This window comes from Scyliorhinus canicula, chromosome 15, assembly GCF_902713615.1.
Source record: "Scyliorhinus canicula chromosome 15, sScyCan1.1, whole genome shotgun sequence".
Lineage (NCBI taxonomy): Eukaryota > Metazoa > Chordata > Chondrichthyes > Carcharhiniformes > Scyliorhinidae > Scyliorhinus > Scyliorhinus canicula.
This window is the reverse complement of record NC_052160.1, coordinates 122,877,680-122,904,649: the sequence shown is the minus strand read 5'-3', so window position 1 is coordinate 122,904,649 and position 26,970 is coordinate 122,877,680. Positions and strand designations below refer to the sequence as shown.

The window sequence follows — 26,970 nt, the reverse complement described above, 5'->3', positions numbered from 1 at the left end:
CTTGGCTACCTTGTGGCTCACCCTCTGGGACTCTTGGGGGAACAGGACATCCCTCCTGACTTCCACTGCATCCAGGAGCCTCCCCCGGTCAGCATCCCCAAATCTTAGGGCAGGTCTCATCTGCGCCATTGTTGTGAGCTGGCTGGGGTTCGCTGAGCAAGTGCAGCTTAAGTGCTGCTCGAACTTTGTTAGCGGGGGGCTGACGAGCGTGGTCCCGGCGAATCAGCTGGTGAGCCATCGTTTGCAGCGAGAAACCCGTGAGGCCTCGTTAAGTGGACCAATTAACATTGAATTGTGTTGCCGGCCTCTCTGGGCTAGGCGCCAGGAAGCTTGCGGCAATTCCTGCTCGCTACCACACTTAGTCCCTACAGTTCAGAGGAAGCTGTTCGACCCATTGAGTCTGTACCAAACCTCTGAAGGAGCTCCCCAACCAGGCCCACTCCCCGTAACCCCATCCAACCGTTTGGACACACTAAGGGGCAATTTGGTGCTCCCCACACCTTCCTCCCACTTAACCTACACATTTTTGGACAAGGAGGAAAGCCACGCACACACACGGAAAATTTGCAAACTCCACACAATCACCCAAGACCGGAATTCTAAATACCTAGCGCTGTGAGGCAGCAGTTCTAATCACTGTGACTGCTGGCAGCGCTATCCCTCTGTGATAAGGCTTCTGAATAGTCCCTACATTGCAGGACGATGATGATGCGTTGCAGTGGGAACAGTGCATTGATCCTCACAGAACCTCTGTGAATGCGAGACTCCTGTCTGGCTGATGGCATTAAAGCCTTACTGTATTTCAATCTGTTCACATTCATTTAATTTTGCCTGCTGAGTTGACGTTCTACATGTTTGTTAGGCTTGTTTTCTGCACAAAACAAAACTGAAAGACCAAATGTGAATAATTATTAAAATTACACTGCTGCTGGCGACATTTGTTCTAGGAACTTGGCATCATAACCTAAACTTAAGTGTGCAAAGAAAGTTTGCTCTCTGCAGTCCCTTGCTTGTGAATAATGCCAAACACCATAATAATCTTCAGAAGAACAACTTTTGTATCTGAAATTAAATGCGTCTGAAGATTACAAAGCTTTATTATGAAACAAGCAAAAATGTTTTAATGTGCATTTTTCATTTATTATTCAATTCAGCCCAACTGTTCTACTCCACTCACATTGAGAAACCCAAATATTTTTCATTACAGCAATCCCAATATCTACTGTTCTAATCAATTTGAACAGGTTAATTTAATCAATTTTCAGCTGGATTTTCTTTACAGCGATTAAGATTTTGATACACACAGTTTTGTTGATCAAAATTGATATCCATTAACTTTCATTTGTACTTATGGGAAGTAAGTTGAGGGACTTTTAAAGATGACTGTTTTCATCAACGTACTGCTCTGCTTTTTCAAGAAGGTTTTCCTTCAGCCGAAGAATTTCACGTTCACTTTCAAGAAGCTGGTATTTTGCCTTTATCATACTTTCTTCCTTGGTGAGAACTTGATGTCCCAACGCAATCATTTCTTTAAGGTGGTTGACTGGAGAAGAATCTTCTGCTGAAAGAATTTAACAACTATTGCTTGCAATTTCTATTCGCGTATACACACATTGGATTTTGCTCTTAAGTCGTGGACTTTCCCAATGATTATTCTGTCTCCGCATTGGTCACTATATTTTTCACTCTTCATGGTAACCCGCAGATTAATCAACTAACTACTTGTGGTAATGAACAGAGAGCCACTTGCTGTAACAAAATTTTCCTTGGCGTTGTTCAAACTGTATACGTGGCTGCAATATAAGGGTACATTTTCACAAACTTACATCTTTGTCATTCTGTTGAAGAATTCAGCAAACGCTATTGGCTGTATTGATGTATTTATTTGAGGGCATTTGGGTTTTATTGTCAACACTATGTGTTTCAAATGTACCTATCGGAGATGAGGCATTGTGCTATTATTTTCATTTTCCAATTGATTCCATAAATGAAAATGTATGAGAACAGAGTTCGGGCCATTAACAGTGGTATAGCTACTCCAGGTGAAGGGAAGACTAAAACTACTGAAATAATTACACCAGGATTGACAGATGAGACAAATGTTGAGTTGAATGGTGTTAGCAAGGTCAAATCGACAAGTTTGGATCTCTTGCCAAAATATATATAAATGCATAGACTAAGAAAAAGTGAATGTAGGACAGTAGCCATTAGGGTGGCATGATGGCACACTGGTTAGCACTACTGCCTCAAAGCATGAGGGACGGATTCGATCAAGCCATGGGTCACTGTCTGTGTGGACTCGAACGTTCTCCCGTGTCTGGGTGGATTTCCTCCGGATGCTCCAGTTTCCTCCCACAGTCCAAAAATGTGCAGGTTGGGAGGATTGTGCCATGCTAAATTGCACCTTAGTGTCCAATGGTGAGGTGGGTTTACGGGGATGGTACGTGGGCCTAGGTGGGGTAGCCTTATTGATTAAAGATACTATCAACATATCAGGAAGAGAGATTATTGGTGAACTCAGAATAGTACAGCACAGAAGAGACCATTTGCCCCATCGCACCTGTGTGAGTTCCATTGAAGAGCAATTCAGTCAGTCCTACTCCCCCTCTTTATCCCATATCCCTGCATTTTTCACCAAGTATTCATCTAATTCCCCTTCAGAGGCTATTTTAAGCACCACCCTATTACAACACTTAACTACTCGTGTAAAACAAACGCTTGTTTCTCATGCCACCTTTCGTTCTTTGCCAATCGCCTTATATGTCCCATCGGCCCTTCAGCTATTGGGAATAGTTTCTCTGTATTCATGTAGCCACCGAAGTTGGCCATTCCCTAAATACAAATGGAGGAACGCATAGCATACAGGATAAAATGGACAATGTTTGCAGCACAAGCAGGCTGCACCAAGCAGGTGTGGATTCTGCCTGCTAAGAGAGCAGACAGCACCGAAACGAACATTCCGCATACTAATGAGGCAATCTCCGGGATAGTTAGCATACTAATGGAACAATTCCAGAGACAATGGGCACAAATGGGGAAGTGATTGCAACATTGTAAAGACTACCAGACACCCCGGCACCAGCGGGGTTCGAAAACAAAGAGCCTGAAAGCCCGCCCAGTAGCCAAGGAACAGCCTCAGTATTGGGGGGGATTCAAACATATCGATTGGGAAGAGACCCAATCAATTCTGAGCAGGTAAAGGGGTCCGCCCAAAGGGGCGCGGATCCCTGGGACCTATAAAAGACAGGTCCCACACTTAGTTCATTCTTCTTGTCCAGCCCTCCTCTCTCCTTGACCAGCCCTCCTCTGTGGACCAGCACCTCGACCAGCTTTTGCCAAGAAGACCTTGAACGAGAGAGAGGAGAGGTTTGGGACAGCAGCCGCCAGCAAGTAAGTGTCTCACAACCTATCGCTACCAGAGATAGACACTCCTGACCCCTTTTAACCTATACCAACCTGAAGTCTGCAGACCAGAGCAGAGCAAGAGGCCTTGTTCCCTGATCCGGCAGTTCCTTCGAGATAAGTATTAGTTTATTTAGCGGTAGGAATAGTGTAATCCTTTTAGCGTGTGCATGGGTAGTTTTATAATTGTATTATAATAAACTCAGTCGTTTGAACTTACTAATTGGTGTCATCTGTTCCCTCTCTGCTTGTGTAGTTTTCAGCTGACGTGTGACCACCTTTTAAAATCTGTTATCCAGGTAATCCTCAGTGTGCAAAGGCATCATAGTGCTTCTAGCTGCTGCTCAGATTTTGCAACCCAGAGCTCATGTTTCTGCAGATGGTGGCACTTCCTGAAGGTGTAGTCATAGAACATAGAAAATACTGTGCCGAAGGAGGCCATTCGGCCCATCGAGTCTGCACCGACCCACATTAAGCCCTCACTTCCACCCCATCCCCGTAACCAATAACCCCTCCCAACCTTTTTTGACACTAAGGGCAATTTAGCATGGCCAATCCACCTAACTTGCATGCCTTTGGACTGCCCTCATTGAGGGCACTTTGTGCCTACATAACTTCCCACATTCTGCAGGATGCACGTTTTACATGGCCCAGGTGCTTTGACATACCTCAAACCTTTTTGAAGTATTGAACTACAGCATAGTATAGTATAATGACTCACATGTCACTCACCAATCGTCTCCTCTGTGCTAAGTTCGGAAAGGCCTACACTTACAAACCAATCACCTTACAAGACACCTGTGACATAACTTTCAGATTTGATCTGTCAACTCCCAGGCCTTTCTCCTACTGCTTCATGGGCTATCACTCTCTCCAACCCCCTGCTGTTCTTTGGGCTCTCTCTCTATCCCAAAGACTGTTGTTTTCTGGCCTCTCTCCAAACTCCTGCTTTATGGGCTCTTTCTCTCTCCAAACTTCAATTGCTTTATGGGCTCTCTCTCTGAACCCCCGCTGCTTTTTCGGTGCTCATTTTCTGAGCTCCTGCTGCTTTATGCATTCTCCACATCTCTCTCTCTCTCTCAACTCCTGCTGCTCTTCGGATGCTTACTCTCCAAACTTGGCTGCAGTCTCCAAACTCCCACAGCTTTATGGTTCCCCCCTCTCCCCCCTCTCTCCAAACTCCCACTGCTTTACGGTCTCCCTCCCATACAACCATAAGTTATAGGAGTAGAATTAAGCCACTCGGCCCATCAAGTCTGCTCTGCCATTCAATCGTGGCTGATACTTTTCTCATTCCCCCTTCTCCTGCCTTCTCCCCATAACCCCCTGATCCCCATATTGATCAAGAACCTATCTATCTCTGTCTTAAAGACACTCAGTGATTAGCACACTGGGCTAAATCGCTGGCTTTTAAAGCAGACCAAGGCAGGCCAGCAGCACGGTTCAATTCCCGTACCAGCCTCCCCATTTTGCGGCCATATCCGCAGGTAAAGCTGGGGCTTTATGTAGCGCAGCTGCTAGCCCCTCACCGGGTGGAGGATCGGTGGGTGGGGCAGCATCAACATTTTGGTCGTAAGACTAGCCGGATGCTGCTGACATAGCTGAGAATCGGAGAATCCAGCCCTTAGTCCCAGGAATGGAGAATCCCGGAATATATTTTTCCAGTTGCAAGTTAAAATCTGACAGTAAATGTTGAGGTAGGTGACCAATCTTTACTCAATTTCATATTTATTCACAGAATGAAACTTGCAAGTGTATAGCTCCGAACTCTATTCTAAACCTGTGTCAGTGAGTGTCTTTTTATATGTGCTGAAGTAATCAGCAAATCAACGCCCTCGATCTGTATTTATTTAACCTTAATTGATATGATTAATATTGCAGCGGTGAAAACTGTGCTGAGCGGCAGCTGCAGTCTAATCAGTGCTCTTGCTCTGCTTTATCACTTGGAGATTAAAAACATTTCTTTCACCTGTTGATTTTATTTTTAATACCTGTGTGAGGGGTCTATTTTAAAGTTTAAATCTTGTTACATTAATTCAGGCAAGTATCCAGCACTGAATGGGTTCTGGCAGCTTGCTGACGGAAGGCTGGTTGAGGGAAATTTGTCAGCTCCTCTAAGAAATGGCTGCTGGATTTTCTTTTTAAATGATTGTTGACTTCGCCGCTTAATCTTGATTTAGAAAATTGTATATGATCCCAATTTCAGTTACTACTTCAGTCAATGGAAATTTTGACTCCCATTGATCTCACGTTTTTCTGCGTTTCCTTGGTTCCGTCCCTAGTCGAGTACTGTATTGATACTTGAAGACAAATCTTTCCTCTGGCATTCATCTCTAATGTCTGGATTAAGGCCGTAACAAGGTTTGGACAGCTTTTTTTCTGAGAGTACCCAAATCAAGCAGATTATGGGTAAGAAGGTGCCTCCAGGCACCGCCGAGGTTGGCAGTAATTATTTTGACTCTAAAATTGTCCACAGAGTGAGAATGGTGAGGGCAAATCCTGTAGCACTAGCAGTTGGAAAATTCATGCTGTCTCTGAGTTCTGCTATTTCCCTCGTTTTCATAGCAAAATGGTTTCCCAGGGCTGAGTCCCACTCCTATGTGGGGGCAATTATCCAGCCTGAAGTTTTGCCCAGTTGTCTTTTGGGGGTCAGAGAAATGAACGAAAGACAAATGGAGGATTGAATGGTTGGAAGACATTTGATTGGTTGATGGTCATTCCTTATTCCAAATTAAATGTTCTAAATTATTAAATTGAATCAAAATATTGAACAAGAATTATCTTGCCATCTGTAAGGGAAAACATTTTAGTACATGAAGCCATTTATTAAGTGAGGAAAATCACTTCATCTATTTTACAAAATCTGCAACTTACCTGCACATGTTGGGGCCTGACCAGCCCAACCACTGGCTGTGCATATCTGGTAGCTCTGACCAACCTGTCTGTACCTAGAAAAGAAAAATCTATTGTAGATAGCCAAAACTTGCCAGACAAGTGAGCTAAAGGTTATATGTGAAATGAGTGCAGTGTGCTAATCAGAAAATAAATCAAATGGTTAAACTGATTTCAACTGTCAACTATTATAAAACACAATGAGACTATTATTAACCAGGGAATGAGACTATTATTAACCAGGGATGGGACTGGGGGCTTGCTGTGCACAGGGAGATATGGAGACATCCCTCAATATAATCCCAACATCAGAAATATTAACCTTCAGCAAAATCATTCAGGAATTTGTGCAGCTGAATACTCACCCTTCGTTACAATGATATATGGCTTTATTTCCAAAAGTAGTACCTGATGCTTGAGAATATCCATTCTCAATTTCTCCTGGATTACCACAATTCCTCGCTAGACAGAAACAAATAATGTTATTAAACACCAAAATCTCCAAAGGATTTTTCCATGTAATTCATCGAAATATGAACATTACCTGCTGCACGTTGTTCCAGAGAGTTGGATTTATTTTCAAAATTTAGCACAAGTAATACACAATTCAATCCAATGATCTAAAAACCCAAGCTAACAGGACTCTGTCCTCAGCCTAAATTTTAAAAACACAATCAACTTTTGCATGAGGGTGGGAATATTTTCATTTGTTATCAGGAAGTCCAGCGGTGTGAAGGATGCTTCACTGCAAAGCGTGTGCAGTGATGTCCCAGGCCTGTGGCGTTTGACTGTGACAACCACAAACATGTCAGAAATTCTAGTCACCGGAGTCTCTTCCCTTTGACTCCCACTGATCTTAGTTTTGTAATAGGGATCCTTTTGTGTCTTACTCACTTAAATACTACTTTGCTGTTGATAGCAGCGACCGCCACCTTTGAAGTGGCGGTGCTCCAATTTTCTTTGTTCAATCTCAGTTTCTTACACTTCTTTGTCCTCTTCAGCTCCTGCTGCAGTTAGCTATGCCCTTGACCTGCTGCAAGTTTATGTCATTCTGAGCTCTTGATATGCAGCGAATCTTGGTTAATTAGGATACTATTACTGGGCTATAGAAAATCAACTTGCTGGAGCAATCCAAGAATGTTATTAAACACCAAAATCTCCAAAGGATTTTTCCATGTAATTCATAGAAAAATGAACATTAAAGGTGCTTAACCTGCTGCATATTGTTCCAGAGCGTTGGATTTATTTCCAAAATATGGATCTATGCATCTTTGGATAATAAGATGAAAATCAATAACTGCACAAATCTTGCTCATGGGTAACCACACCGTTAAATGCTAAGTAATCAAATATTACGGTTAAGATTGTTCATAAAATGCTAATTTATAGGGCGTGATTCTCTGGCCTCATTGTGCCCATCGCCAATTGGCTATTCCTGGTGAATAACAGGAGAGCCCCTAATTTTTAAAATATATAAATTTAAAGTGCAAAAGGAGGCCATTTGGCCCATCATATCTGCACTGGCCCTTGGAAAGAGCACCCACTTAAACCCACACCTCCACCTTATCCCCATAACTTAGTAACCCACCTAAACTTTTTTGGACAATTTAGGGCAATTTATCATGGCCAATCCACCTAACCTGCACACCTTTGGACTGTGGGAGGAAAACGGACCACCTGGAGGAAACCCATGCAGACACGGGGAGAACGTGCAGACTCCGCACAGACAGTGACCCAAGCCGGGAATCGAACCTGGGACCCTGGAGCTGTGAAGCAACAGTGCTACCATGCCGCTTGTGGTACAGTCAAAAACAGCTTCTTCCCCGCTGTTACCAGACTCCTAAATGACCCTCTTATGGACTGACCTCATTAACACTACACCCATGCTTCATCCGATGCCGGTGCTTAAGTAGTTACACTGTATACCTTGTGTTGCCCTATTATGTATTTTCTTTAATTCCCTTTTTCTTCCCATGTACTTAATGATCTGTTGAGCTGCTCGCAGAAAAATACTTTTCACTGTAGCTCGGTACATGTGACAATAAACAAATCCAATCCAATGGGTGGGGCCTGAGGGGGACCATGGCTATGAAAGGGGGGGGGCGAAGGGGGCCATGAAGAGGGTACATAAAGGGGCTGCCTAAAGGGGTGTATGAAGGATTGGGGAATAAGGCAGGGATAATCTAGAGTGGGGGGTGTGAAGGGGTTATGAAGAGTGGGACCTGAAACGGGCATATGGGAGGACCTCAAAGTGGAGGGACTGAATGTTGGGGATGGCCTTAAAGGTGGGGGCCTCAGTGATCCCATAGCAGGGTATGCTGACTGGGAGGAGGGGGGGGGATGTCCCAATGTCAACAAGGATGGATGGGGTGGGGCCGGGTCACCCACATGCCTGGGTGTTCTGGGGGGGGGGGGGGGGGCTGGGTGATGTGGACATTTAGTGATGGGGGGAGGTTGCTCCTCCGGGGGTGAGCTTTGGGGGTATTGCCCATGTCTGTGGGGGTCTTGATGTCTGTGGGTGGGAGGTGTGGGGAGCCTTCAACAAGTTTGAGATCTGGGCACCCTTTAAAAAGGGCTCCCTGATCTCTGAGGATCCGGTTCTGCTGGTATCTTTATTTCCCCACTCAAGAAAAAATTCCAAGAGTGGGATGTTTTAGTGAGGACCAAGCTCCAAGAAAATGACTAAGTGAGTGTGAATTACAATCTGGATCGCACCCATACGCTCAGCGGAAATCACCACACGACCCCTGGTCAAAATGGCACTATGGGCATGATTCTCCGTCCTAGTTAAGCTCTCACACGAGTGAAATGTGGCCGCTGAATAGCAGGAGAGGCAGAAAACAAGGACAGTGCCAGGCACCAAACAGTTTGTGATGCTACCGGACCACTCCCGAGGTGTAATTGGGATCTCTCCATTGTATGGCGAGAAGCCAATTATCACCACTTCAGCCCTACTTCCATACATTTAACAAGAGTCACCCCATAGCCAACGGCCTCCTGTCATTCAGCGGCTTTCCCAGCGAGTGGGGATTCCCAGTGCCAATTAGTATTCCTTATGAAAAACATGAACCTGGCAGAAGGGCTGTGGGGAGCCGAGGAGGTGAATAGCCACCTTTGCTCACAGGAAAAGTGCCAGGGGGCTCTGGGCTTGTCACCCCAGTGCTCGGCTGGGAGTGGGGGAACGTCCGCAGGGGTGGGCTGCCATGGGATGGTGCTGAGTGGGAGGCACGGCAGAAGCAACCGCGCGTGACACTACCATGCCAACCCCTGGATCGTGTGTACCCATTCCAGGGGCAACCCTTCTCCCTGCCTGTCTGCCCCCTCAACCACCCATAACCCCCACTGACTGCTGAGGCCTCTGGCCCTGAGGGTGAAGGCTATTAATGAAATGAAAATGAAAATCGCTTATTGTCACGAGTAGGCTTCAATGAAGTTACTGTGAAAAGCCCCTAGTCGCCACATTCCGGCGCCTGTCTGGGGAGGCTGGTACGGGAATCGAACTGCGCTGCTGGCCTGCTTAGTCTGCTTTAAAAGCCAGCGATTTAGCCAAGTGAGCTAAACCAGCCCTGATAGGGAATTGGCAATTGTGGTTAAGTGAGTACTTTACACATCCCAAGTGAATCCCCATGGGTGGGAAGGCCATGTAACATGTGGGAATCATTGCCTCGCATCCCAATTGCACCTTGATGCCTGGACACTGTGCTTGAATGCTGCAGGAGGCCACACCACACGCACAGCAGCCAACATCCAAACACCCAGGGGATGGGACACAGCTCCGGGAACATGTCCATGGTCGGAGGGTGGTGGGTGCCACAGGGAGGGGGAAATGCCTGGAGAGATGGGCCAAGAGGTCAGTGGTTGGCCCGCATTGCGGAAGAAAGTGACAGAGTCATCAAACTAGTTGTGAACAAGGGTGTTTATTGTGTGTCACAAATCCCCACTCACCCCCTGTGGTAGTCACCATTCGTAGTATTACATGTATTCCATTAAGGCCCGTATAGTAGAGGTACATGGGTAAATCCCTGCCTGCTGGCTCAGCCCAGTAGGTGGCGTATAAATGTGTGTGCTCGCCGGTGCTGCAGCCATTCTGGTTCCAGCTACAGGAGGCACAACATCTTCGCTCAATAAAGCCTCGATTGTTCCACTACTCTTGTCTTTGTGGTAATTGATAGTGCATCACCCCCTCCCCCCCCCCCCTCCCACAACCCGTCCCCTCTCCCCCGGTGCCCTCAGTGATCCTCAATGTGCTTGGTCCTCCTAGCTCTACCACGATGGGCTGCCTTGTCCATTTTTGAGATTAAGTGTTGATGCCGGCCAGATTTGTGGAGTTCCACGACAGCAAAACTGGCGCCGCACCTGGACCGATTCTGCTACAGTCAAGGGGCTAGCACCGGCGCCACGTGGAACACAATCGATTCCAATGAGAAACAATGCAGGATTTGCCGATTTCATGATTGACACTCAGGAGGTTGACAAGCTGCAGCCGCATATACACACTGCACTCCCTACACACACCATCCCACCCAACAAGATGGCAGCAAGATGCACGGCACAACGCCGAACTGGAGACCTTCCTGGCTGTGGTGGAGGAGAAGCGGTTGACCCTGTACCACAACCCGGAAAGAAGGCTGCCAGCCGCCGCCATTCATCATGCCTGTGCGCAGGCGGCATAGGCAGTCAGTGTCACCAGTAATGCTGTCTGGAGTGGGAGCGGGTGCCCTTCCCCATACCTCCACGGTTCCAGGTGGGCCATGATCTGGCAGATGTGTCGTACTGTCTCCCTGCTCAGCCGGAGTCTATGAAGACATGCCCGGTTTGGTAGGTCATTGAATGGCAGGCATTGCTACACACAAGGTCTCGTGGTGCTTCCTTGGCACCTCCTCCTCCCCAGCATGTTGGGCGGCTGGCTCTCCTGTCCCTCTGCGGCTGCTGCAGCTTCCTCCTCCTTTAGCAGTTCCAACTCGTACAGCTGCAGGGCATCCCCCAGGGCTGTGGTGACCAGCAGGAAGGCCACCATTGCGGGTTGAATTCCAATATACATTGCCTGCAGGGGGTGAAAGGCCAACATGTTAGCATGGTGCATACCCCCGTGCCCAACCAGATCCAATGGGCCACATGGTGGGCCCAGTTGGCACTGTGGGCTCCGCCCTTGCACATTTCTCCCCCGCACCCCCCCCCCCCCCCCCCCCCCCCCAAATCCCCGCATCCCTGGCCTCATTGATGCCCGGTGTTGTGGGATCCTCTGGCCTGTCCCTAATGCCAGGAGTACTGTCAGCTGATACTGCCCTCGTATGGTCCTCTGTAGGGTCTACAGTGGGCATTGTTATTGGGTGGTCTGCCTGATTCCCCACTGGTGGGTGAGGGCCGGGGGTATGCCAGGAGGATGGGGTGCAGGGTTGGGGCACCCATACTGCCGGTGTCACTCTGCAGAAACAGGGGTCAAGTTGGGTGGTCAGTGGGGTGCACAGCAAGATAGCTGCCTTGCAGAGCACAGCAATGATGGTTCTTACCTGGACCCAATCGCATGGGGAGTCACCCTGGCCACTCAGCCCATTGCCCCATCACCCCCCCCCCCCCCCCCCCCCGGCCCTGGCAAGGCTCCCCCCCACCCTCCCCCCCACCCAGCCAGGCCGGCAGGTCACGGTTGCGCCTCTCTGGGCCCTGCCTCCTCTCTCTCACTCATCAGCCACGATGCCGGTTTCACGATTTTCAAAAGCACAAGTGAGCCGTGCCATTAGGAATTCGGCCCATCGGAGGCGGAGGATCGCATAGGCCCCGGAGAATACCGGGTCAGGCCCACTAATGATATGCAAACGGTGTTTACTGTACATGCATTCTCGAACGCATTGACATTGCTGTTGAGGTGACGGAGAATTGTGATTTGGCATCAAATCGGCATCCGCCAAGATTTTGGCATCGGAAACTATCTTCCCCCCAATCGCGTTTCCCGATTTTGGTGTCAGCCAACGGAAAATACCACCCGTGAGCTCTGAATTGTCTGCAAAAAGGGGGGAAAGAGGAAATGTCTGTGAGGGCTTTTGTGTTAACCTCGGGCAACAATATGGACAGCCATAAAGGGGTCAAGCAGCTGTTAAGATCCTAATATTCGCTTGATTTCCTTATGATATGCTTTAACATGAAAACACTGAGCCCTACATGAATTATTGTTGAGGACATGCCTCATTGTATTTGCAATTTTCTTTTTTTCAATGCTTTCTTCGACAAAGGCATGTTGACTGCTTCTTTGAGAACGGATATTTACTTTCGTTACATTGCTCTGGTTGAAGGGAAGTTCTTTCTATGAACATTGGAAACAGCATTCAATTTAACACTGCAGATAGTTGTGCAAATGACATAAGGCTCTTGCCAGCCCCAGTGACAATGTCATGGTTCGTAGAGCTGATGCTCTTTCAGTGCTTAATTCACAGAGTACTTGGGGGGGAACTCCAAAAAGTGGTGGAAAGGTAAAGAAAATATGAATAAAAATAAAAGGAAAAGGATCTTTGATGCACTGGGATGCCTTCCAGTTAATGTCCTTTGTTTTGCTACTTCTTCCTCCAGTCTTGAGATGGTTTTCTCTGGCAAGTTTGCTTACTTTATCTGTAGATTCAGCATCATTTCAGGTTCACAGCAATGGGTGTGCCAGGTAATCACTGCTTTCTGAACAATACAGCAGTTCATTCACTTCAGCCAGCAGGAGAAAGAGGGGGTGTTCCTTTAATTTCCAAGGTCTAAGTTCTGCTAAGTTCTTTCAGAAAGCATTAGGCAGCAACCAATCACTGACCTTTGTCAAGTAGAACAGTGTCCCTCGCAAACCCACCATTTGCCAGTTAACCCATTGAATCGATTCCTTCCAAAACTGGTTCCTAAGATCGACCCGTTGCAGAAGAGTCTGGCTTCTTCTCTCCCAAACATAATGCCTGGGAACACAAGGCGGGATTCTCTGATCCCGAGGCTCAGTGTTGACGCCATTGTAGACGCCATCCCGTTTCCCGCCGCCGTTAACATGGCCTCAGGATCAGCAATTCTGGCCCCTACAGGAGGCCAGCATGGCACTGGAGCGACTGCGCCACTCCAGCTGCCGATCCCGGCGTGAACTGGGCGGCGCGGGGTCCGCACATGCGCAGTGGCACCAGCGTCAACGCGCACATGCGCAGTGGCACCAGCGTCAACGCGCGCATGCGCAGTGGCTCCCTTCACCGCGCTGGCTCCGACACAACATGGCGTAGGGCTAAAGGGGCCTGCGCGGAAGAAAGGAGGCTCCCAGCCCGAGAGGCTGGCCCACCGATCGGTGGGCCCCGATCGCGGGCCAAGCCACAGCGGAGGCCCCTCTGGGGTTGGACCCCCCCACCCCCCTCCACAGGCCGCCCCCGGACCCTTCAACGCCGAGGTCCTGCCGGGTAAGACCATAGATGGCACTGGTGGGACTCGGGTTTTTTTGTTACAGCCGCTCGGCCCATCCCTGGCCGAGAATCGGCGGGGGAGGGGGGGGGGGGGGGCGCGTAGAGCAGTCCCCAACCGGCACCGCGCCGACCACGCCGGCCCCCATGGCGCCGTTTCTCCGTTCTGCGGAGAATCGCGTCCCGGCATCGGGGTGGCGTGGCGCGATTCGCTCCAGTTGCGGCGATTCTCTAGCCTGGCCCCGGGCTGAGAGAATCCCACCCCTGTACCTGGCAAGCAGGCTGGTTCAATTTTGAGTTCTTCCAATCCACGCATTGGTTGGAGTCTTCCAATCCACGCATGTGCGGCTGACGTCATGTGACGCGTCAGCCGTCGCAAACTCTGGCAAGCGGGCTTAACGAAATTCGTTAAGCCCGCGATGCCGGAGTTCACGGCCGCGGGATGCTAGCCCCGACCGGGGACCAGAATCGGTTCCCGGTCGGGGGGGCGGAGGCTGGCGTCAAACCCGCCCGTTTTTGATGCCAGCCTCACAATTTCTCCCGGTTTCGGAGAATCACGCCCTCTCTGAGACTTTATTCAGAAACAGATTTGAGAGACAATAGCCCAGCTCCTAAATAATATCTGACTGATACCAAGGCTGTGTAACATATTTATATGTTTTGATCCTAGAGAAATAGGGGATTGGATTCTCCGCTCCCCGAAGCAGAAATCGCGTTCAGCAACAGGGCGGAGAATCTGTTTTGGCGCCGAAATCAGGAGTGCCGCAGTTTCGTAATTCTCCGCACCCTGTGCGTCGATTACCCACCGCCTCAGGTCATTGCCTGAGGCTCGCCTCGCGATGCTCCGTCCCCGACTGGCCAAATTCCCGACCGTGTGGGTTACGTGTGATCCCACCGTCTGGGAAGCTCGCGTGGTGGCTGCGGACTCAGTCCGGGGCCGCCACAGTCGGGGGATGGCCGATCGATGGGCAGTGGAGGCTTCATTCGGGGCTGGGAGCAACGTGGGCGGACGGTCGGGGGCGCGTGAGCGGCTGATGGCGGGCACTACTTTGCCGGTCCAGGTCTGCAGGCTGCAGGCCTCCGCCGTGCACATGCGTGGCCTCTGAATGAGAAGTGCTGGGGGCTGTATGGGCAGCTAGAGCTGCGAGCCCAATGCTGTCTCCATGCTAAGCCCCAGCAAAACAGGTAATCGGTTTTCCTGGCGTAAAACAACACAATTTTCACGCCGGCGTGGGTACTTAGTCTCCAAAAGGGAGAATCCAGCCGAGGTTGTCTCACCCATACATCATTGGGCTGTATGGTGGCACAGTAGTTAGCACTGCTGCATCACAGCACCAGGGACACGGGTTCGACTACCATATTGGATGACTGTGTGGAGTTTGCAAGTTCTCCCCATGTCCACGCGGACTTCCTCTGGTTTACTCCCACAGTCCAAAAATGTGCAGGTTAGGTGAATTGGCTATCCTAAATTGCCCCTTAGTGTCCAAAGATGTTCCGGTTAGGTTATGGGGCTACGGGGAAAAAGTGGAGGTGGGCTGGGGAGTGGACATGCCAGAATGCTCTTTGGAGCGTCGGTACAGACTCAATGGCCCAAATGTCCTCCTTCTGCACTGTAGGAATTTTAGGAATCTATGAAATCAGTTGGAGAGCTTGCACAGATGGCCTCTTATCTCCGCAGTGTGGCCTTCCTGACTCACAGCAGGATTAACTCCCTGTCTGCTTTACTATCTCCTTGTAGCTGTGTTTTGGCTAGCTTTCCCACCATGCCAAGAAAACCTCAATAGCTGACTTTAATATTCAAACTATATTCAACTTTTTCTAAAGCTGTAAATGTACACCTTAATGTGAGTTTCAAAATCAAAGTGTTTCGATTAGCCCACTTTATGAGAATGAAACTAATTTGTCACGTGTTCGTCATTGTAACTTTTTGCCTCTGAATCAGAAGTAATTGCTTGTTCTGAGCCATAGATAAAGCACCTGCAGGCAACTTTATTAAACGCACAATCAAGGGCAGTAAATAGCCATCACAACAGCATTCCATGTTTAGCCTTAATCCAGATATTTGTCTTTCAGTCATCGGCAACAAACAGTTCTGAAAGCAAGCCTTTGCTCCCTGTGAACGGTAACGACATTATATGTGCAATATGTGGCAACGTAGCATTGGTGCTGAACAAAAATACTTGTTACTAAATTTAAGATATTGAATCAGCCCTTTCACTTCTCAGATTATCAAAACATTTCTGAGTTGTGCTTAAAACAACAATATTAAAGGCTATAGATAAAGAGAACAAACTAAGTGATTCAGCAGATTGCAGTAGTCTGCAGAACATAGGGCACGAGTGGTAGCGAGTGGGATCTGCCGCAAGCTTCCCGCCACTCAGCCCAGCAAGGCCAGCAACGCTATTTAACGTTAATTGGTCCACGGAACAAGGCCCCACGGGCTACTCGTCACAAATGAAAGCTCGCTAGCCAGTTTGCTGGCACTGCGCTCGCCAGCCCCCCGCTAACAAGGTCGAGCAGCACTTGCTCAGCCAACCCCAGTCAGCTCGCAACAATGGTGCTGAGGAGAATGGCCCGAAGATTCAGGGATGCAGAGCTGGGAGGCTCCTAGTCGCAGTGAAGGCCAGCTGAGATGTCCTGTTCCCCTGAGAGTCCCCGAGGGTCAGTCACAGGGCAGCCAGTGCTGCCAGGGACGAGGTGGTAGTAGCTGTAAGCTCTGGGAGTGTGACCACGAGGACTGGCCTCCAGTGCCAGAAAAAGGTCAACGGTCTACGCTGGGCAGCACGAGTGAGTAGACACCAAGCCCCCACCCCGAGACCTTTCCATCTCCATGCGACAATTTCCCCCCCCCCCCCCCCCAATTCCCTATGTACTCCCCAACCATCCCTTTCCCCACCCTTCCCTTCAACCCCTCCTTCACGCAACCCAATGTGAACCATGCATGTGGCTAATGATGCCCTCTCTGTCTCCTCAGGAAAAGCTCTCCCCCAATAGTTGGGAATGGGCTAAGACTGGAGGGAGTGTGCCAGACATAAGAATCCTCACCTCCATTGAGGAACATGCCCTAGAATTGACTGGGGTGGCTGAGGACAGAGCGGTCGCCCACGCGGTGACTGGCAGAGGCTGCAGAGGCAAAACAGCAGTCGGAGGGCTGCTGGATTCCAGGACCCAGCTGGGTCACAGCTTGATGCTCAGCCTCTGGAACAGCGTTACCCAGAGCTGATGGAGATGATAGGGAACGACCGGGCCATTCAGAGGGAGATGTCAGCGTCACTCCAGCAGATCCATAGCCGATTGAAGGAGTCCCAGAGGCTACGGACACAGGGGATGTTGCCGGCAATGCGTAGCACCGAAGCTAACACTGCGAGGATGGCGACCGTAGTGAAGAGCCTGGTGTATGATGTCGGCACGATCGGTTAAGGTATCACAAAGTTGGTGATGGCAATGGCTGATGGTCTAGGCAGAATGTCCGACTCACTGGGGGATGTGACCTAGCACCATGCTGATCTTGATGAGATGCTGTGGGATGTGTCCCACTCTCATACGAGAATGGCCGAGGCGCTGCGGAGCGTGTCCCAGTCTCAGGTGGGCATTGCCGAGGTGCCGCAGAGCATGGCCCCCAATCACTGAGTTGTATTGCCGAGGGTGTCGACACGATGGTGCAGACATCGGGGAGCCACCAGGGCTGGCAGAGCCAGATGATGCAGGGGCAGCCAGGGCTCGACCAGCTGCCCCTCCATCCCAAGGTGAACCCCAGGGCCCAATACACACCGATTAGGAGGAGGGGGTGCTGGGTGCCAAACAGGACCCGTCCCATGGAGTGGTGACGGTGGCCACCAGCAGGGGGAGGAGAGGGGACAGCCGGGGCTGAGAGGGGGCACCATTGGGAGAGTGGGGAATTGTAAATCATACAATTCAGTAGCCAATGAAGCGAGGAGACCTAATTTTGGGGAAAATAATCAATTACCTTTAGGATCAACTACCTTTCCCTAGTAAGGCTTGGCCTCCAAAAGGACTCAGAGGTTCACCATTCCTGCGTATTCGCAATAAGCAAACCTTAAGAGGGTTGAAGCAGAGTAGATAAGGGGAAACATTTCCACTGGCAGGAGGTCTGTAACCAAAGGACGAGAGAATTAAAATGTTGTCAAAAAAACCCACGTCCATAGGAACATGGAGGCCATACAGCCCCTTAAGATATTCAACTGGATCATAGCTGATCTGTACATACGTATCGTAGCTTCGTCAGCCTGCCTTGGCCCTTTCACTCTTCTAGTCTTGCCTCACAAAAATCTATCAATCTCGGTTTTGAAATTTTCAATTAATCTATCACCACAGTTATTGGGAGAATTCCAGGAATACACTATCCTTTGGGTGAACAGATGCTTTGTGACATCGCCCCTGAACGGCGAAGATCTAAGTTTAAGGTTACCCCCCTCATTCCGGGAATGTTTTTCTCTATCTATCAAATCCTCCTTTTTTTTACTTGGTACGATCTTCACCCATTTGAAGGGGGAGTGAAAGCAGATCCAATAATAGCCTGCAAAAGCTGCTCTGCATAAGTGAAAATTGAGCGACTCTAACCATCAATCACATTCTTAGCTGTTTTATAGGAACAGGAGTAGGTCATTCAGTCCCTCGAGCCTGCCCTGCCATTCAATGGGCTCATGATTGAACTGTGACCTAACTCCATATACCTGTCTTTGGCCAATATCCCTTAATACCTTTGCTGAACAAAAATGTATCTATTTCAGATTTAAAATTAACAATTGATCTTGCAGGAATTGCTGTTTGTGAATGAAAGTTCCAAACCCCTAGCACTTTTGTGTGCTTCTAATGTCTCTCTTGAATGGTTGGGCCCTAACTTTTAGGCCACGCTCCCTAGTTCTAGGATCTCCAACCAGTGGAAACAGTTTATCTTTCTCAACTGTGCTTTTTCCTGTTAATATCTTGAATACTTTGATCCGGTCACCTCTTCACCTTCTAAATTCTAGAGAAAACAGGCCTGATTTGTGTAATTTCTCCTCATAACTTAACCCCTAAAGTTCAGGTATCATTCTTGTAAACCTATATTGCACTTTCTCCAAGGCCAAAATATCCTTCCCAAGGTGGGGTGCCCAGATAATAATAACAATCTAATAATAATCTTTATTGTCACAAGTAGGCTTACATTAACACTCTGCAATTAAGTCACTGTGAAAATCCCCTAGTTGCCACACTCCAGCACTTGTTCGGGTAAACTGAGGGAGAATTCAGAATGTCCAGTTCACCTAACGAGCACTTCTTTCGGGACTTGTGGGATGAAACCGGAGCACCCGGAAGAAACCCACGCAGACACGGGGAGAATGTGCAGACTTCGTGGGCACAGACAGTGACCCAATTCGGGAATCAAACCCGGGTCCTAGGCGCTGTGAAGCAACAATGCTAGCCACTGTGCTACCGTGCCACCCTAGATCGGCGCACAGTACTTCAAGTGGGGTCTAACCAGGATTTTGTAAAGCCGAAGCATAACTTCTGCGTCCTTATACTCCAGTCCTCTAGATATAACGACCACCATTTCATTAGCCTTCTTGATTATTTTCTGCACTTGTTTGTGGCATTTTAAAGATCAATGCACGTGACCCTCAGGTCTCTTTGGGCATTCACTGAATTTAGCTTCAAGCCATCTAGAAAGTACCCTGATCTATCTTTTTTTGGTCCAAAATGGATAGAACAAAGAACAAAGAAAATTACAGCACAGGAACAGGCCCTTCGGCCCTCCCAGCCTGTGCCGATCCAGATCCTTTATCTAAACCTGTCTCCTATTTTCCAAAGTCTACTTCCCTCTGTTGCCGCCCGTTCATATACCTGTCTAGATGCCTCTTAAATTATGCTATCGTGCCCGCCTCTACCACCTCTGCTGGTAAAGCGTTCCAGGCACCCACCATCCTCTGCGTAAAAAACTTTCCACGCACATCTCCCTTAAACTTTCCCCCTCTCACCTTGAAATCGTGACCCCTTGTAACTGACACCCCCACTCTTGGGAAAAGCTTGTTGCTATCCACCCTGTCCATACCTCTCATAATTTTGTAGACCTCAATCAGGTCCCCCCTCAACCTCCGTCTTTCCAACGAAAACAATCCTAATCTACTCAACCTTTCTTCATAGCTAGCACCCTCCATACCAGGCAACATCCTGGTGAACCTCCTCTGCACCCTCTCTAAACCATCCACATCCTTCTGGTAATGTGGCGACCAGAACTGCATGCAGTATTCCAAATGTGGCCGAACCAAAGTCCTATACAACTGTAACATGACCTGCCAACTCTTCTACTCAATACCCCGTCCGATGAAGGCAAGCATGCTGTATGCCTTCTTGAGCACTCTATCAACCTGCGTTGCCACCTTCAGGGTACAATGGACCTGAACTCCCAGATCTCTCTGTACATCAATTTTTCCCAAGACCCTTCCATTGACCATATAGTCCGCTCTTGAATTTTATCTTCCAAAATGCATCACCTCGCATTTGCCTGGATTGAACTCCATCTGCCATTTCTCTGCCCAACTCTCCAATCTATCTATATTTTGTTGTATTCTCTGACAGTCCTCCTCACTATCTGCAACTCCACCAATCTTAGTATCATCTGCAAACTTGCTAATCAGACCAGCTATACCTTCCTCCAGGTCAGTTATGTAGATCACAAACAGCAGTGGTCCGAGCACAGATCCCTGTGGTACACCACTAGTCACCCTTCTCTATTTTGAGACACTCCCTTCCACCACTACTCCCTGTCTCCTGTTGCCCAGCCAGTTCTTTATCCATCTAGCTAGTACACCCTGAACCCCATACGACTTCACTTTTTCCATCAACCTGCCATGGGAAACCTTATCAAACGCCTTACTGAAGTCCATGTATATGACATCTACAGCCCTTCCCTCATCAATTAACTTTGTCACTTCCTCAAAGAATTCTATTAGGTTTGTACGACATGACCTTCCCTGCACAAAACCATGCTGCCTATCACTGATAAGTCTATTTTCTTCCAGATGTGAATAGATCCTATCCCTCAGTATCTTCAACAGTTTGCCTACCACTGACGTCAAGCTCACAGGTCTATAATTCCCTTGATTATCCCTGCTACCCTTCTTAAACAAAGGGACAACATTAGCAATTCTCCAGTCCTCTGGGACCTCACTCGTGCTCAAGGATGCTGCAAAGATGTCTGTTAAGGCCCCAGCTATTTCAACCCTCGCTTCCCTCAGTAACCTGGGATAGATCCCATCCGGTCCTGGGGACTTGTCCACCTTAATATCTTTTAGAATACCCATAACTTCCCCCTTCCGTATGACAACTTGACCTAGAGTATTTAAACATCCATCCCTAGCTTCAACATCCGTCTTGTCCCTCTCCTTTGTGAATACCGATGCAAAGTACTCATTAAGAATCTCACCCATTTCCTCTGAGTCCACGCATAAATTCCCTCTTTTGTCTTTGAGTGGGCCAATCCTTTCTCTAGTTACCCTCTTGCTCCCTACGTACGAATAAAAGGCTTTGGGATTTTCCTTAACCCTGTTGGCCAAAGATATTTCATGACCCCTTTTAGCCCTCTTTATTGCGCGTTTGAGATTCGTCCTACTTCCCCGATATTCCTCCAAAGCTTCATCAGTTTCGAGTTGCCTCGATCCTATGTTTGCTTCCTTTTTCATCTTAGCTAGTCTCACAATTTCACCCGTCATCCATGGTTCCCTAATCTTGCCATTTCTATCTCTCATTTTCACAGGAACATGTCTGTCCTGCACTCCAATCAACCTTTCCTTAAAAGACTCCCACATTTCAAATGTGGATTTACCCTTAAACAGCTGCTCCCAATCCACATTCCCTAGCTCCTGCCGAATTTTGTTATACTCTGCCTTTCCCCAATTTAGCACTCTTCCTTTCGGACCACTCTTGTCCTTGTCCGTGAGTATTCTAAAACTTACGGAATTGTGATCGCTATTCCCAAAGTAATCACCGACTGAAACATCAACCACCTGGCCGGGATCATTCCCCAATACCAGGTCCAGTATGGCCCCTTCCCGAGTTGGACTATTTACATACTGCTCGAAAAAAACTCCCCTGGATGCTCCTTACAAACTCTGCTCCATCTACGCCTCCAACACTACACGAATCCCATTCAATGTTGGGGAAGTTAAAATCTCCCATCACAACCACCCTATTGCTCCTACATCTTTCTATAATCTGTCTGCATATTTGTACCTCTACTTCATGCTCGCTTTTGGGAGGTCTGTAGTAAAGTCCCAACAATGTTACTGCACCCTTCCTATTTCTCAGCTCCACCCATATTGCCTCAGTGCTTGAATCCTCCATCGTGCCCTCCTTAATCACAGCTGTGATATCATCTCTGATGAGTAATGCAACTCCTCCACCCCTTTTACCTCCCTCTCTATCCCTCCAGGAAAGGCTGCCACCGCCTAAAGAACCCCTGTACTGATCCCCTCAGGGCAAATTTCACCTTCTCCAATTTAATGAACCCCACCATATCATTGATCCAGGCCTCCACGCTTGGGGGCCTCGCATCCTTCCATTGGAGCAAGATCCTCCGCCGGGCTACTAGGGACGCAAAGGCCAGGACACCGGCCTCTTTTGCCCCCTGCACTCCCGGCTCCACTGCAACCCCAAAAATTGCGAGTCCCCAGCCTGGCTTGACCCTGGATCCCACCACTCTTGACACCGTCCTTGCTCCCCCTTCCAAAACTCCCCCAGCGCTGGGCACGCCCAAAACATATGGGCGTGTTTTGTTGGGCCCCCCGAGCACCTAGCACACCTGTCTTTGCCCCCGAAAAACCTACTGATCCTCGTCCCAGTCATGTGGGCCCTATGCAGCACCTTGAACTGTATGAGGCTAAGTCTCGCACAGGAAGAGGACAAATTCACTCTCTCCAGGGCATCCGCCCACGTCCCCTCCTCAATCTCCTCACCCAGCTCCTCTTCCCATTTACCCTTCAGTTCCTCCACCGAGGCCTCGTCTACCTCCTGCATCACCCGGTATATGTCCAAAATCCTCCGTCCTCCAACCCACACCCCCGAGAGCACCCTGTCCCGCACCCCACGTGGGGGCAGCAAGGGGAACCCCTCCGCCTGGCAAACGTCCTCACCTGCATGTACCTAAACATGTTCCCCGGGGGGAGCCCAAACTTTCCCTCTAACTCCCCCAAGCTCGCGAACCTCCCCTCCACAAACAGGTCCCTCAACCTCCTAACCCCTACCCTGTGCCAGCCCAGAAATCCGCCATCAATGCTCCCTGGGACAAACCGATGGTTCCCCCGTATCGGGGCCTCCATCGAGCCCCCCACTTCTCCCTTATGCAGTCTTCATTGCCCCCAAATTTTGAGGGTAGCCGCCACCACCGGGCTCGTGGTATACCTCGTTGGAGGGAGCGGCAATGGCGCCGTTACCAACGCCTCCAGGCTCATGCCCACACATGATGCCACCTCCATGCTCTTCCATGCTGCCCCTTCCTCATCCATTACCCACTTACGCACCATCGCTGCGTTGGCAGCCCAGTAGTACCCACAGAGGTTGGGCAACGCCAGCCCCCCCCCCCCCCCCCATCCCTGCCCCGTTCCAGGAACACTCTTCTCACCCTCGGAGTCCCATGCGCCCACACAAATCCCGTAATACTCCTGTTGACCCTCCTAAAAAAGGCCGTCGGGATAAGGATGGGGAGGCACTCGAACAGGAACAAAAACCTCGGGAGCACCGTCATCTTAACGGACTGCACCCTCCCCGCCAGTGACAGCGGTAACATATCCCACCTCTTGAACTACTCCTCCATCTGCTCCACCAACCTTGTGAGGTTGAGCTTGTGCAGGGCCCCCCAACTCCCAGCCACCTGGACACCTAGGTACCTGAAGCTCTTCCCTGCCTGCTTCAGTGGGAGCCTACCAATCCCCTCCTCCTGATACCCCGGATGCACCACGAACAACTCGCTCTTGCCCAGGTTCAACTTATACCCAGAGAAACACCCGAATTTACTAAGAATCCTCATCACCTCCGGCATCCCCCCCACCGGGTCCGCCACATACAGCAGCAGGTCGTCCGCATAAAGCGACACTCGATGCTCCTCCCGGCCCCGCACCAGGCCCCTCCAGTTCCCTGACTCCCTCAACGCCATGGCCAGGGCCAACGCGAAGAGCAAGGGGGACAGGGGGCACTCATGTCTCGTCCCCCGGTACAGCCGAAAGTACTCCGACCTCCTCCTATTTGTGGCTACACTCGCCATTGGGGCCTCGTAGAGCAGCCTCACCCAACGGATAAACCCCTCCCCAAACCCAAACCTCTCCAACACCTCCCACAGATACTCCCATTCAACCCTATCAAAGACCTTCTCTGCATCTAATGCCACCACTATCTCCGCCTCCCCTTCCACAGCTGGCATCATAATAACATTGAGGAGCCTTCGTACGTTCGTATTCAACTGCCTTCCGTTCACAAACCCCGTCTGGTCCTCATGAATCACCCCCGGCACGCATTCCTCTATTCTTGTGGCTAGGATCTTTGCCAGCAGCTTGGCGTCGACATTTAGCAGCGAAATCGGCCTATATGACCCACACTGCAGAGGGTCCTTGTCCCGCTTCAGGATCAAGGAAATCAGCGCCTGTGATATAGTTGGGGGCAAAGCCCCCCCCCCCCCCCCCCCCCCCTCCTCCCTTGCCTCGTTAAAGGTCCGGACCAACAGGGGGCCCAACAGGTCCACATACCTTTTATAAAATTCCGCTGGAAACCCATCCGGCCCCGGCGCCTTCCCCGACTGCATGCTCCCTATCCCTTTAACCACCTCCTCCAGCTCGATCGATGCCCCCAGCCCTTCCACCTGCTCCTCCTCCACCCTCGGAAATCGCAGCTTGTCCAAGAAGCGCCCCATTCCACCCCCCTCCACTGGGGGTTCCGACCGGTACAGTTCCCCATAGAAGTCCCTGAAGACCCCATTAACATCTACCCCTCTCCACACCACCTTCCCAGCTCTATCCGTCACTCCCCCAATCTCCCTGGCTGCGTCCCGCTTTCGGAGCTGGTGTGCCAGCATCCTGCTCGCCTTTTCCCCATACTCATACACCGCCCCCTGTGCTTTCCTCCACTGAGCTTCCGCCTTTCTGGTAGTCAATAGATCGAACCTGGCCTGAAGGCTACACCTCTCCCCCAGCAATTCCTCCTCCCGAGCATCCGCATATCTCCTATCCACTCTCACCATCTCCCCTATCAGTCTCTCCCTCTCCCTCTGCTCCCCCCTCTCCCTATGGGTTCGGATGGAAATCAATTCCCCTCTAATCACTGCCTTCAATGCCTCCCAGACCGTCCCCACTCAGACCTCCCCGTTGTCGTTGGCCTCAAGGTACCTCTCGATACACCCCCGAACCCTCTCGGCCACCTCCTCATCTGCCAGCAGCCCCACCTCCAAGCGCCAGAGCGGACGTTGGTCCTTCTCTTCCCCCAGCCCGAGGTCCACCCAGTGCGGGGCATGATCTGAAATGGCAATGGCGGATTATTCCACATCCTCCACCCTCGAAACCAACCCCCTGCTCAGGACAAAAAATTCAATCCTCGAATAGGCCTTATGCACGTGGGAGAAAAACGAGTACTCCCTGGCCCTTGGCTTCGCAAACCTCCAGGGATCCACCCTTCCCATCTGATCCATAAATTCCCTCAACACCTTGTCCGTCTCCGGCCTCCTACCCGTCCGGGACTTGGATCGATCCAATGGGGGATCTAGTACCGTGTTGAAGTCCCCTCCCCATGATCAAGCCCCCCATCTCCAGGTCCGGAATGCGGCCCAACAGACGCCGCATAAACCCCGCATCGTCCCAATTTGGGGCATAAACATTCACCAAGAACAGGAGGAAAGCTGTTGCTAATGCCCTCACCCCAGACCCCTGACACGACTTTGACTCAATCTGTACCCATGTGGCTCCCGGTTCACTACACCAACCCAACACCTTCTCTGAATTCGCCGCCCAATAATAATATAACAGGATCGGCAATGCCAAGCCCCCTGATTGTCTGACCCCTTGAAGGACTGTCCTTCAAATCGTTGCCACTTTGACCACCCAAATAAAGGACAAAATCAATTTCTCGACTCCCCAAAAGATGACTTAGGAACAAAAGTCACCAAACACTGGAACAGGAACAAACATTTTGATAAAATATTCTTCTTGACCGACCGAATCCTGCCCTCCAAGGTCAGAGGGAGACTACCCCACCTCTGCAAATCAGTCCTGGCCTTTCCCACCAAGCTCGTATCGTTCAACTTACAGAGTCGGGCGAATCCCGAGCCACGTGAACCCTCAGATATCTGATGTGCAAACTCACCAAGCAGAACGGCAACACCCTGTGGTGATATGATTTGCATAGCTGTCTATCATTGGTGCAGAACACCGGCTTACAATTGGCCCTAGTCGGTCATGTGCCTCCCGACCGATTGGTTGAGACCAGTCATGTGACTGCTCTCCGATTGGTTGAGAGGCTGAGTTAACCACGCCTCCTTACCGAAGTATAAATAGTCGAAGCGCCTAGCGGTCGTCCATTTTATTGTAGACAACTGCAGGGCTAAGTTCTAGCTTATTGAAGCCTAACTTTTGTAAAGCAACTCGTCTCTCGTGCAATTGATGGCTCATCACACCCCCGGATTGACTCCTCTTCCCAGGGGAAAATTGATTCTGTTTCTAATCAGTAAGGCTACTCCCCATCTGGTATTATGGTCACCCATATGCTATTTTCCTACACCAAACTTTTCTTTTTTTTCAAGTTATAATCCATCAGCCATCTCTGTGGGACCGCTTGGAACTTGTCGTCACATTTGTTTGTCAAGCTATTCTTCAAATTCATCAGGACTTGGCGCACGTGTGAAATTAATCGATTTTCATTATGTTTCTAAATCAAACTAGCTGATTCTCTATAGTCCATTCTCTACAGTCCAAAGGTTTTATTTTTTCCTTTTCAATTCCCTTTGGAAATGTTATACACAACTTCCGTTGGTGTGATGATTACACAAAATGCTGGAAAAAGCCAGCATGTTAGGCAGCATCTGAGGAGAGAGAAACAATGCTACCGTTTTAGGTCTGCGACCTTTCATTTAGTTTGAAAGGTCACGGACCTGAAACGTGAACCCTGTTTCTCTCTCCACAGATGCTGCCAGAGTTGCTGGGTGCGATTCTCCGCAACGGCAGAGAATCGGGAAGGCTGCCGTGGAAAAGGCCGTCACCCACGGAAACCTCCGTGCCCCCTCCTGGGACCCGATTCCCCC

The 26,970-nt window shown here is 49.7% G+C and overlaps 1 protein-coding gene across 4 annotated transcripts in view; it reads right to left on the bottom strand.

Moving 5' to 3' along the window:
- Nucleotides 1-1,079: 1,079 nt before the first annotated feature.
- The window catches only part of LOC119978951 (complement decay-accelerating factor transmembrane isoform-like), a 38,749-nt gene continuing 12,858 nt past the window's right edge, over nt 1,080-26,970 (bottom strand). The window contains exons 3-5 of one of the 4 annotated variants that reach the window (XM_038820898.1): nt 6,660-6,756; nt 6,277-6,350; nt 1,080-1,561 (exon numbers count right to left, since the gene is read on the bottom strand). In XM_038820898.1, coding sequence (XP_038676826.1) covers nt 1,374-1,561; nt 6,277-6,350; nt 6,660-6,756 — 359 coding nt within the window. In that variant the 3' untranslated portion in view covers nt 1,080-1,373. The remainder of the gene's footprint in view (nt 1,562-6,276; nt 6,351-6,659; nt 6,757-26,970) is intronic. The other 3 variants (XM_038820899.1, XM_038820901.1, XM_038820900.1) reach the window with 3 other exon arrangements.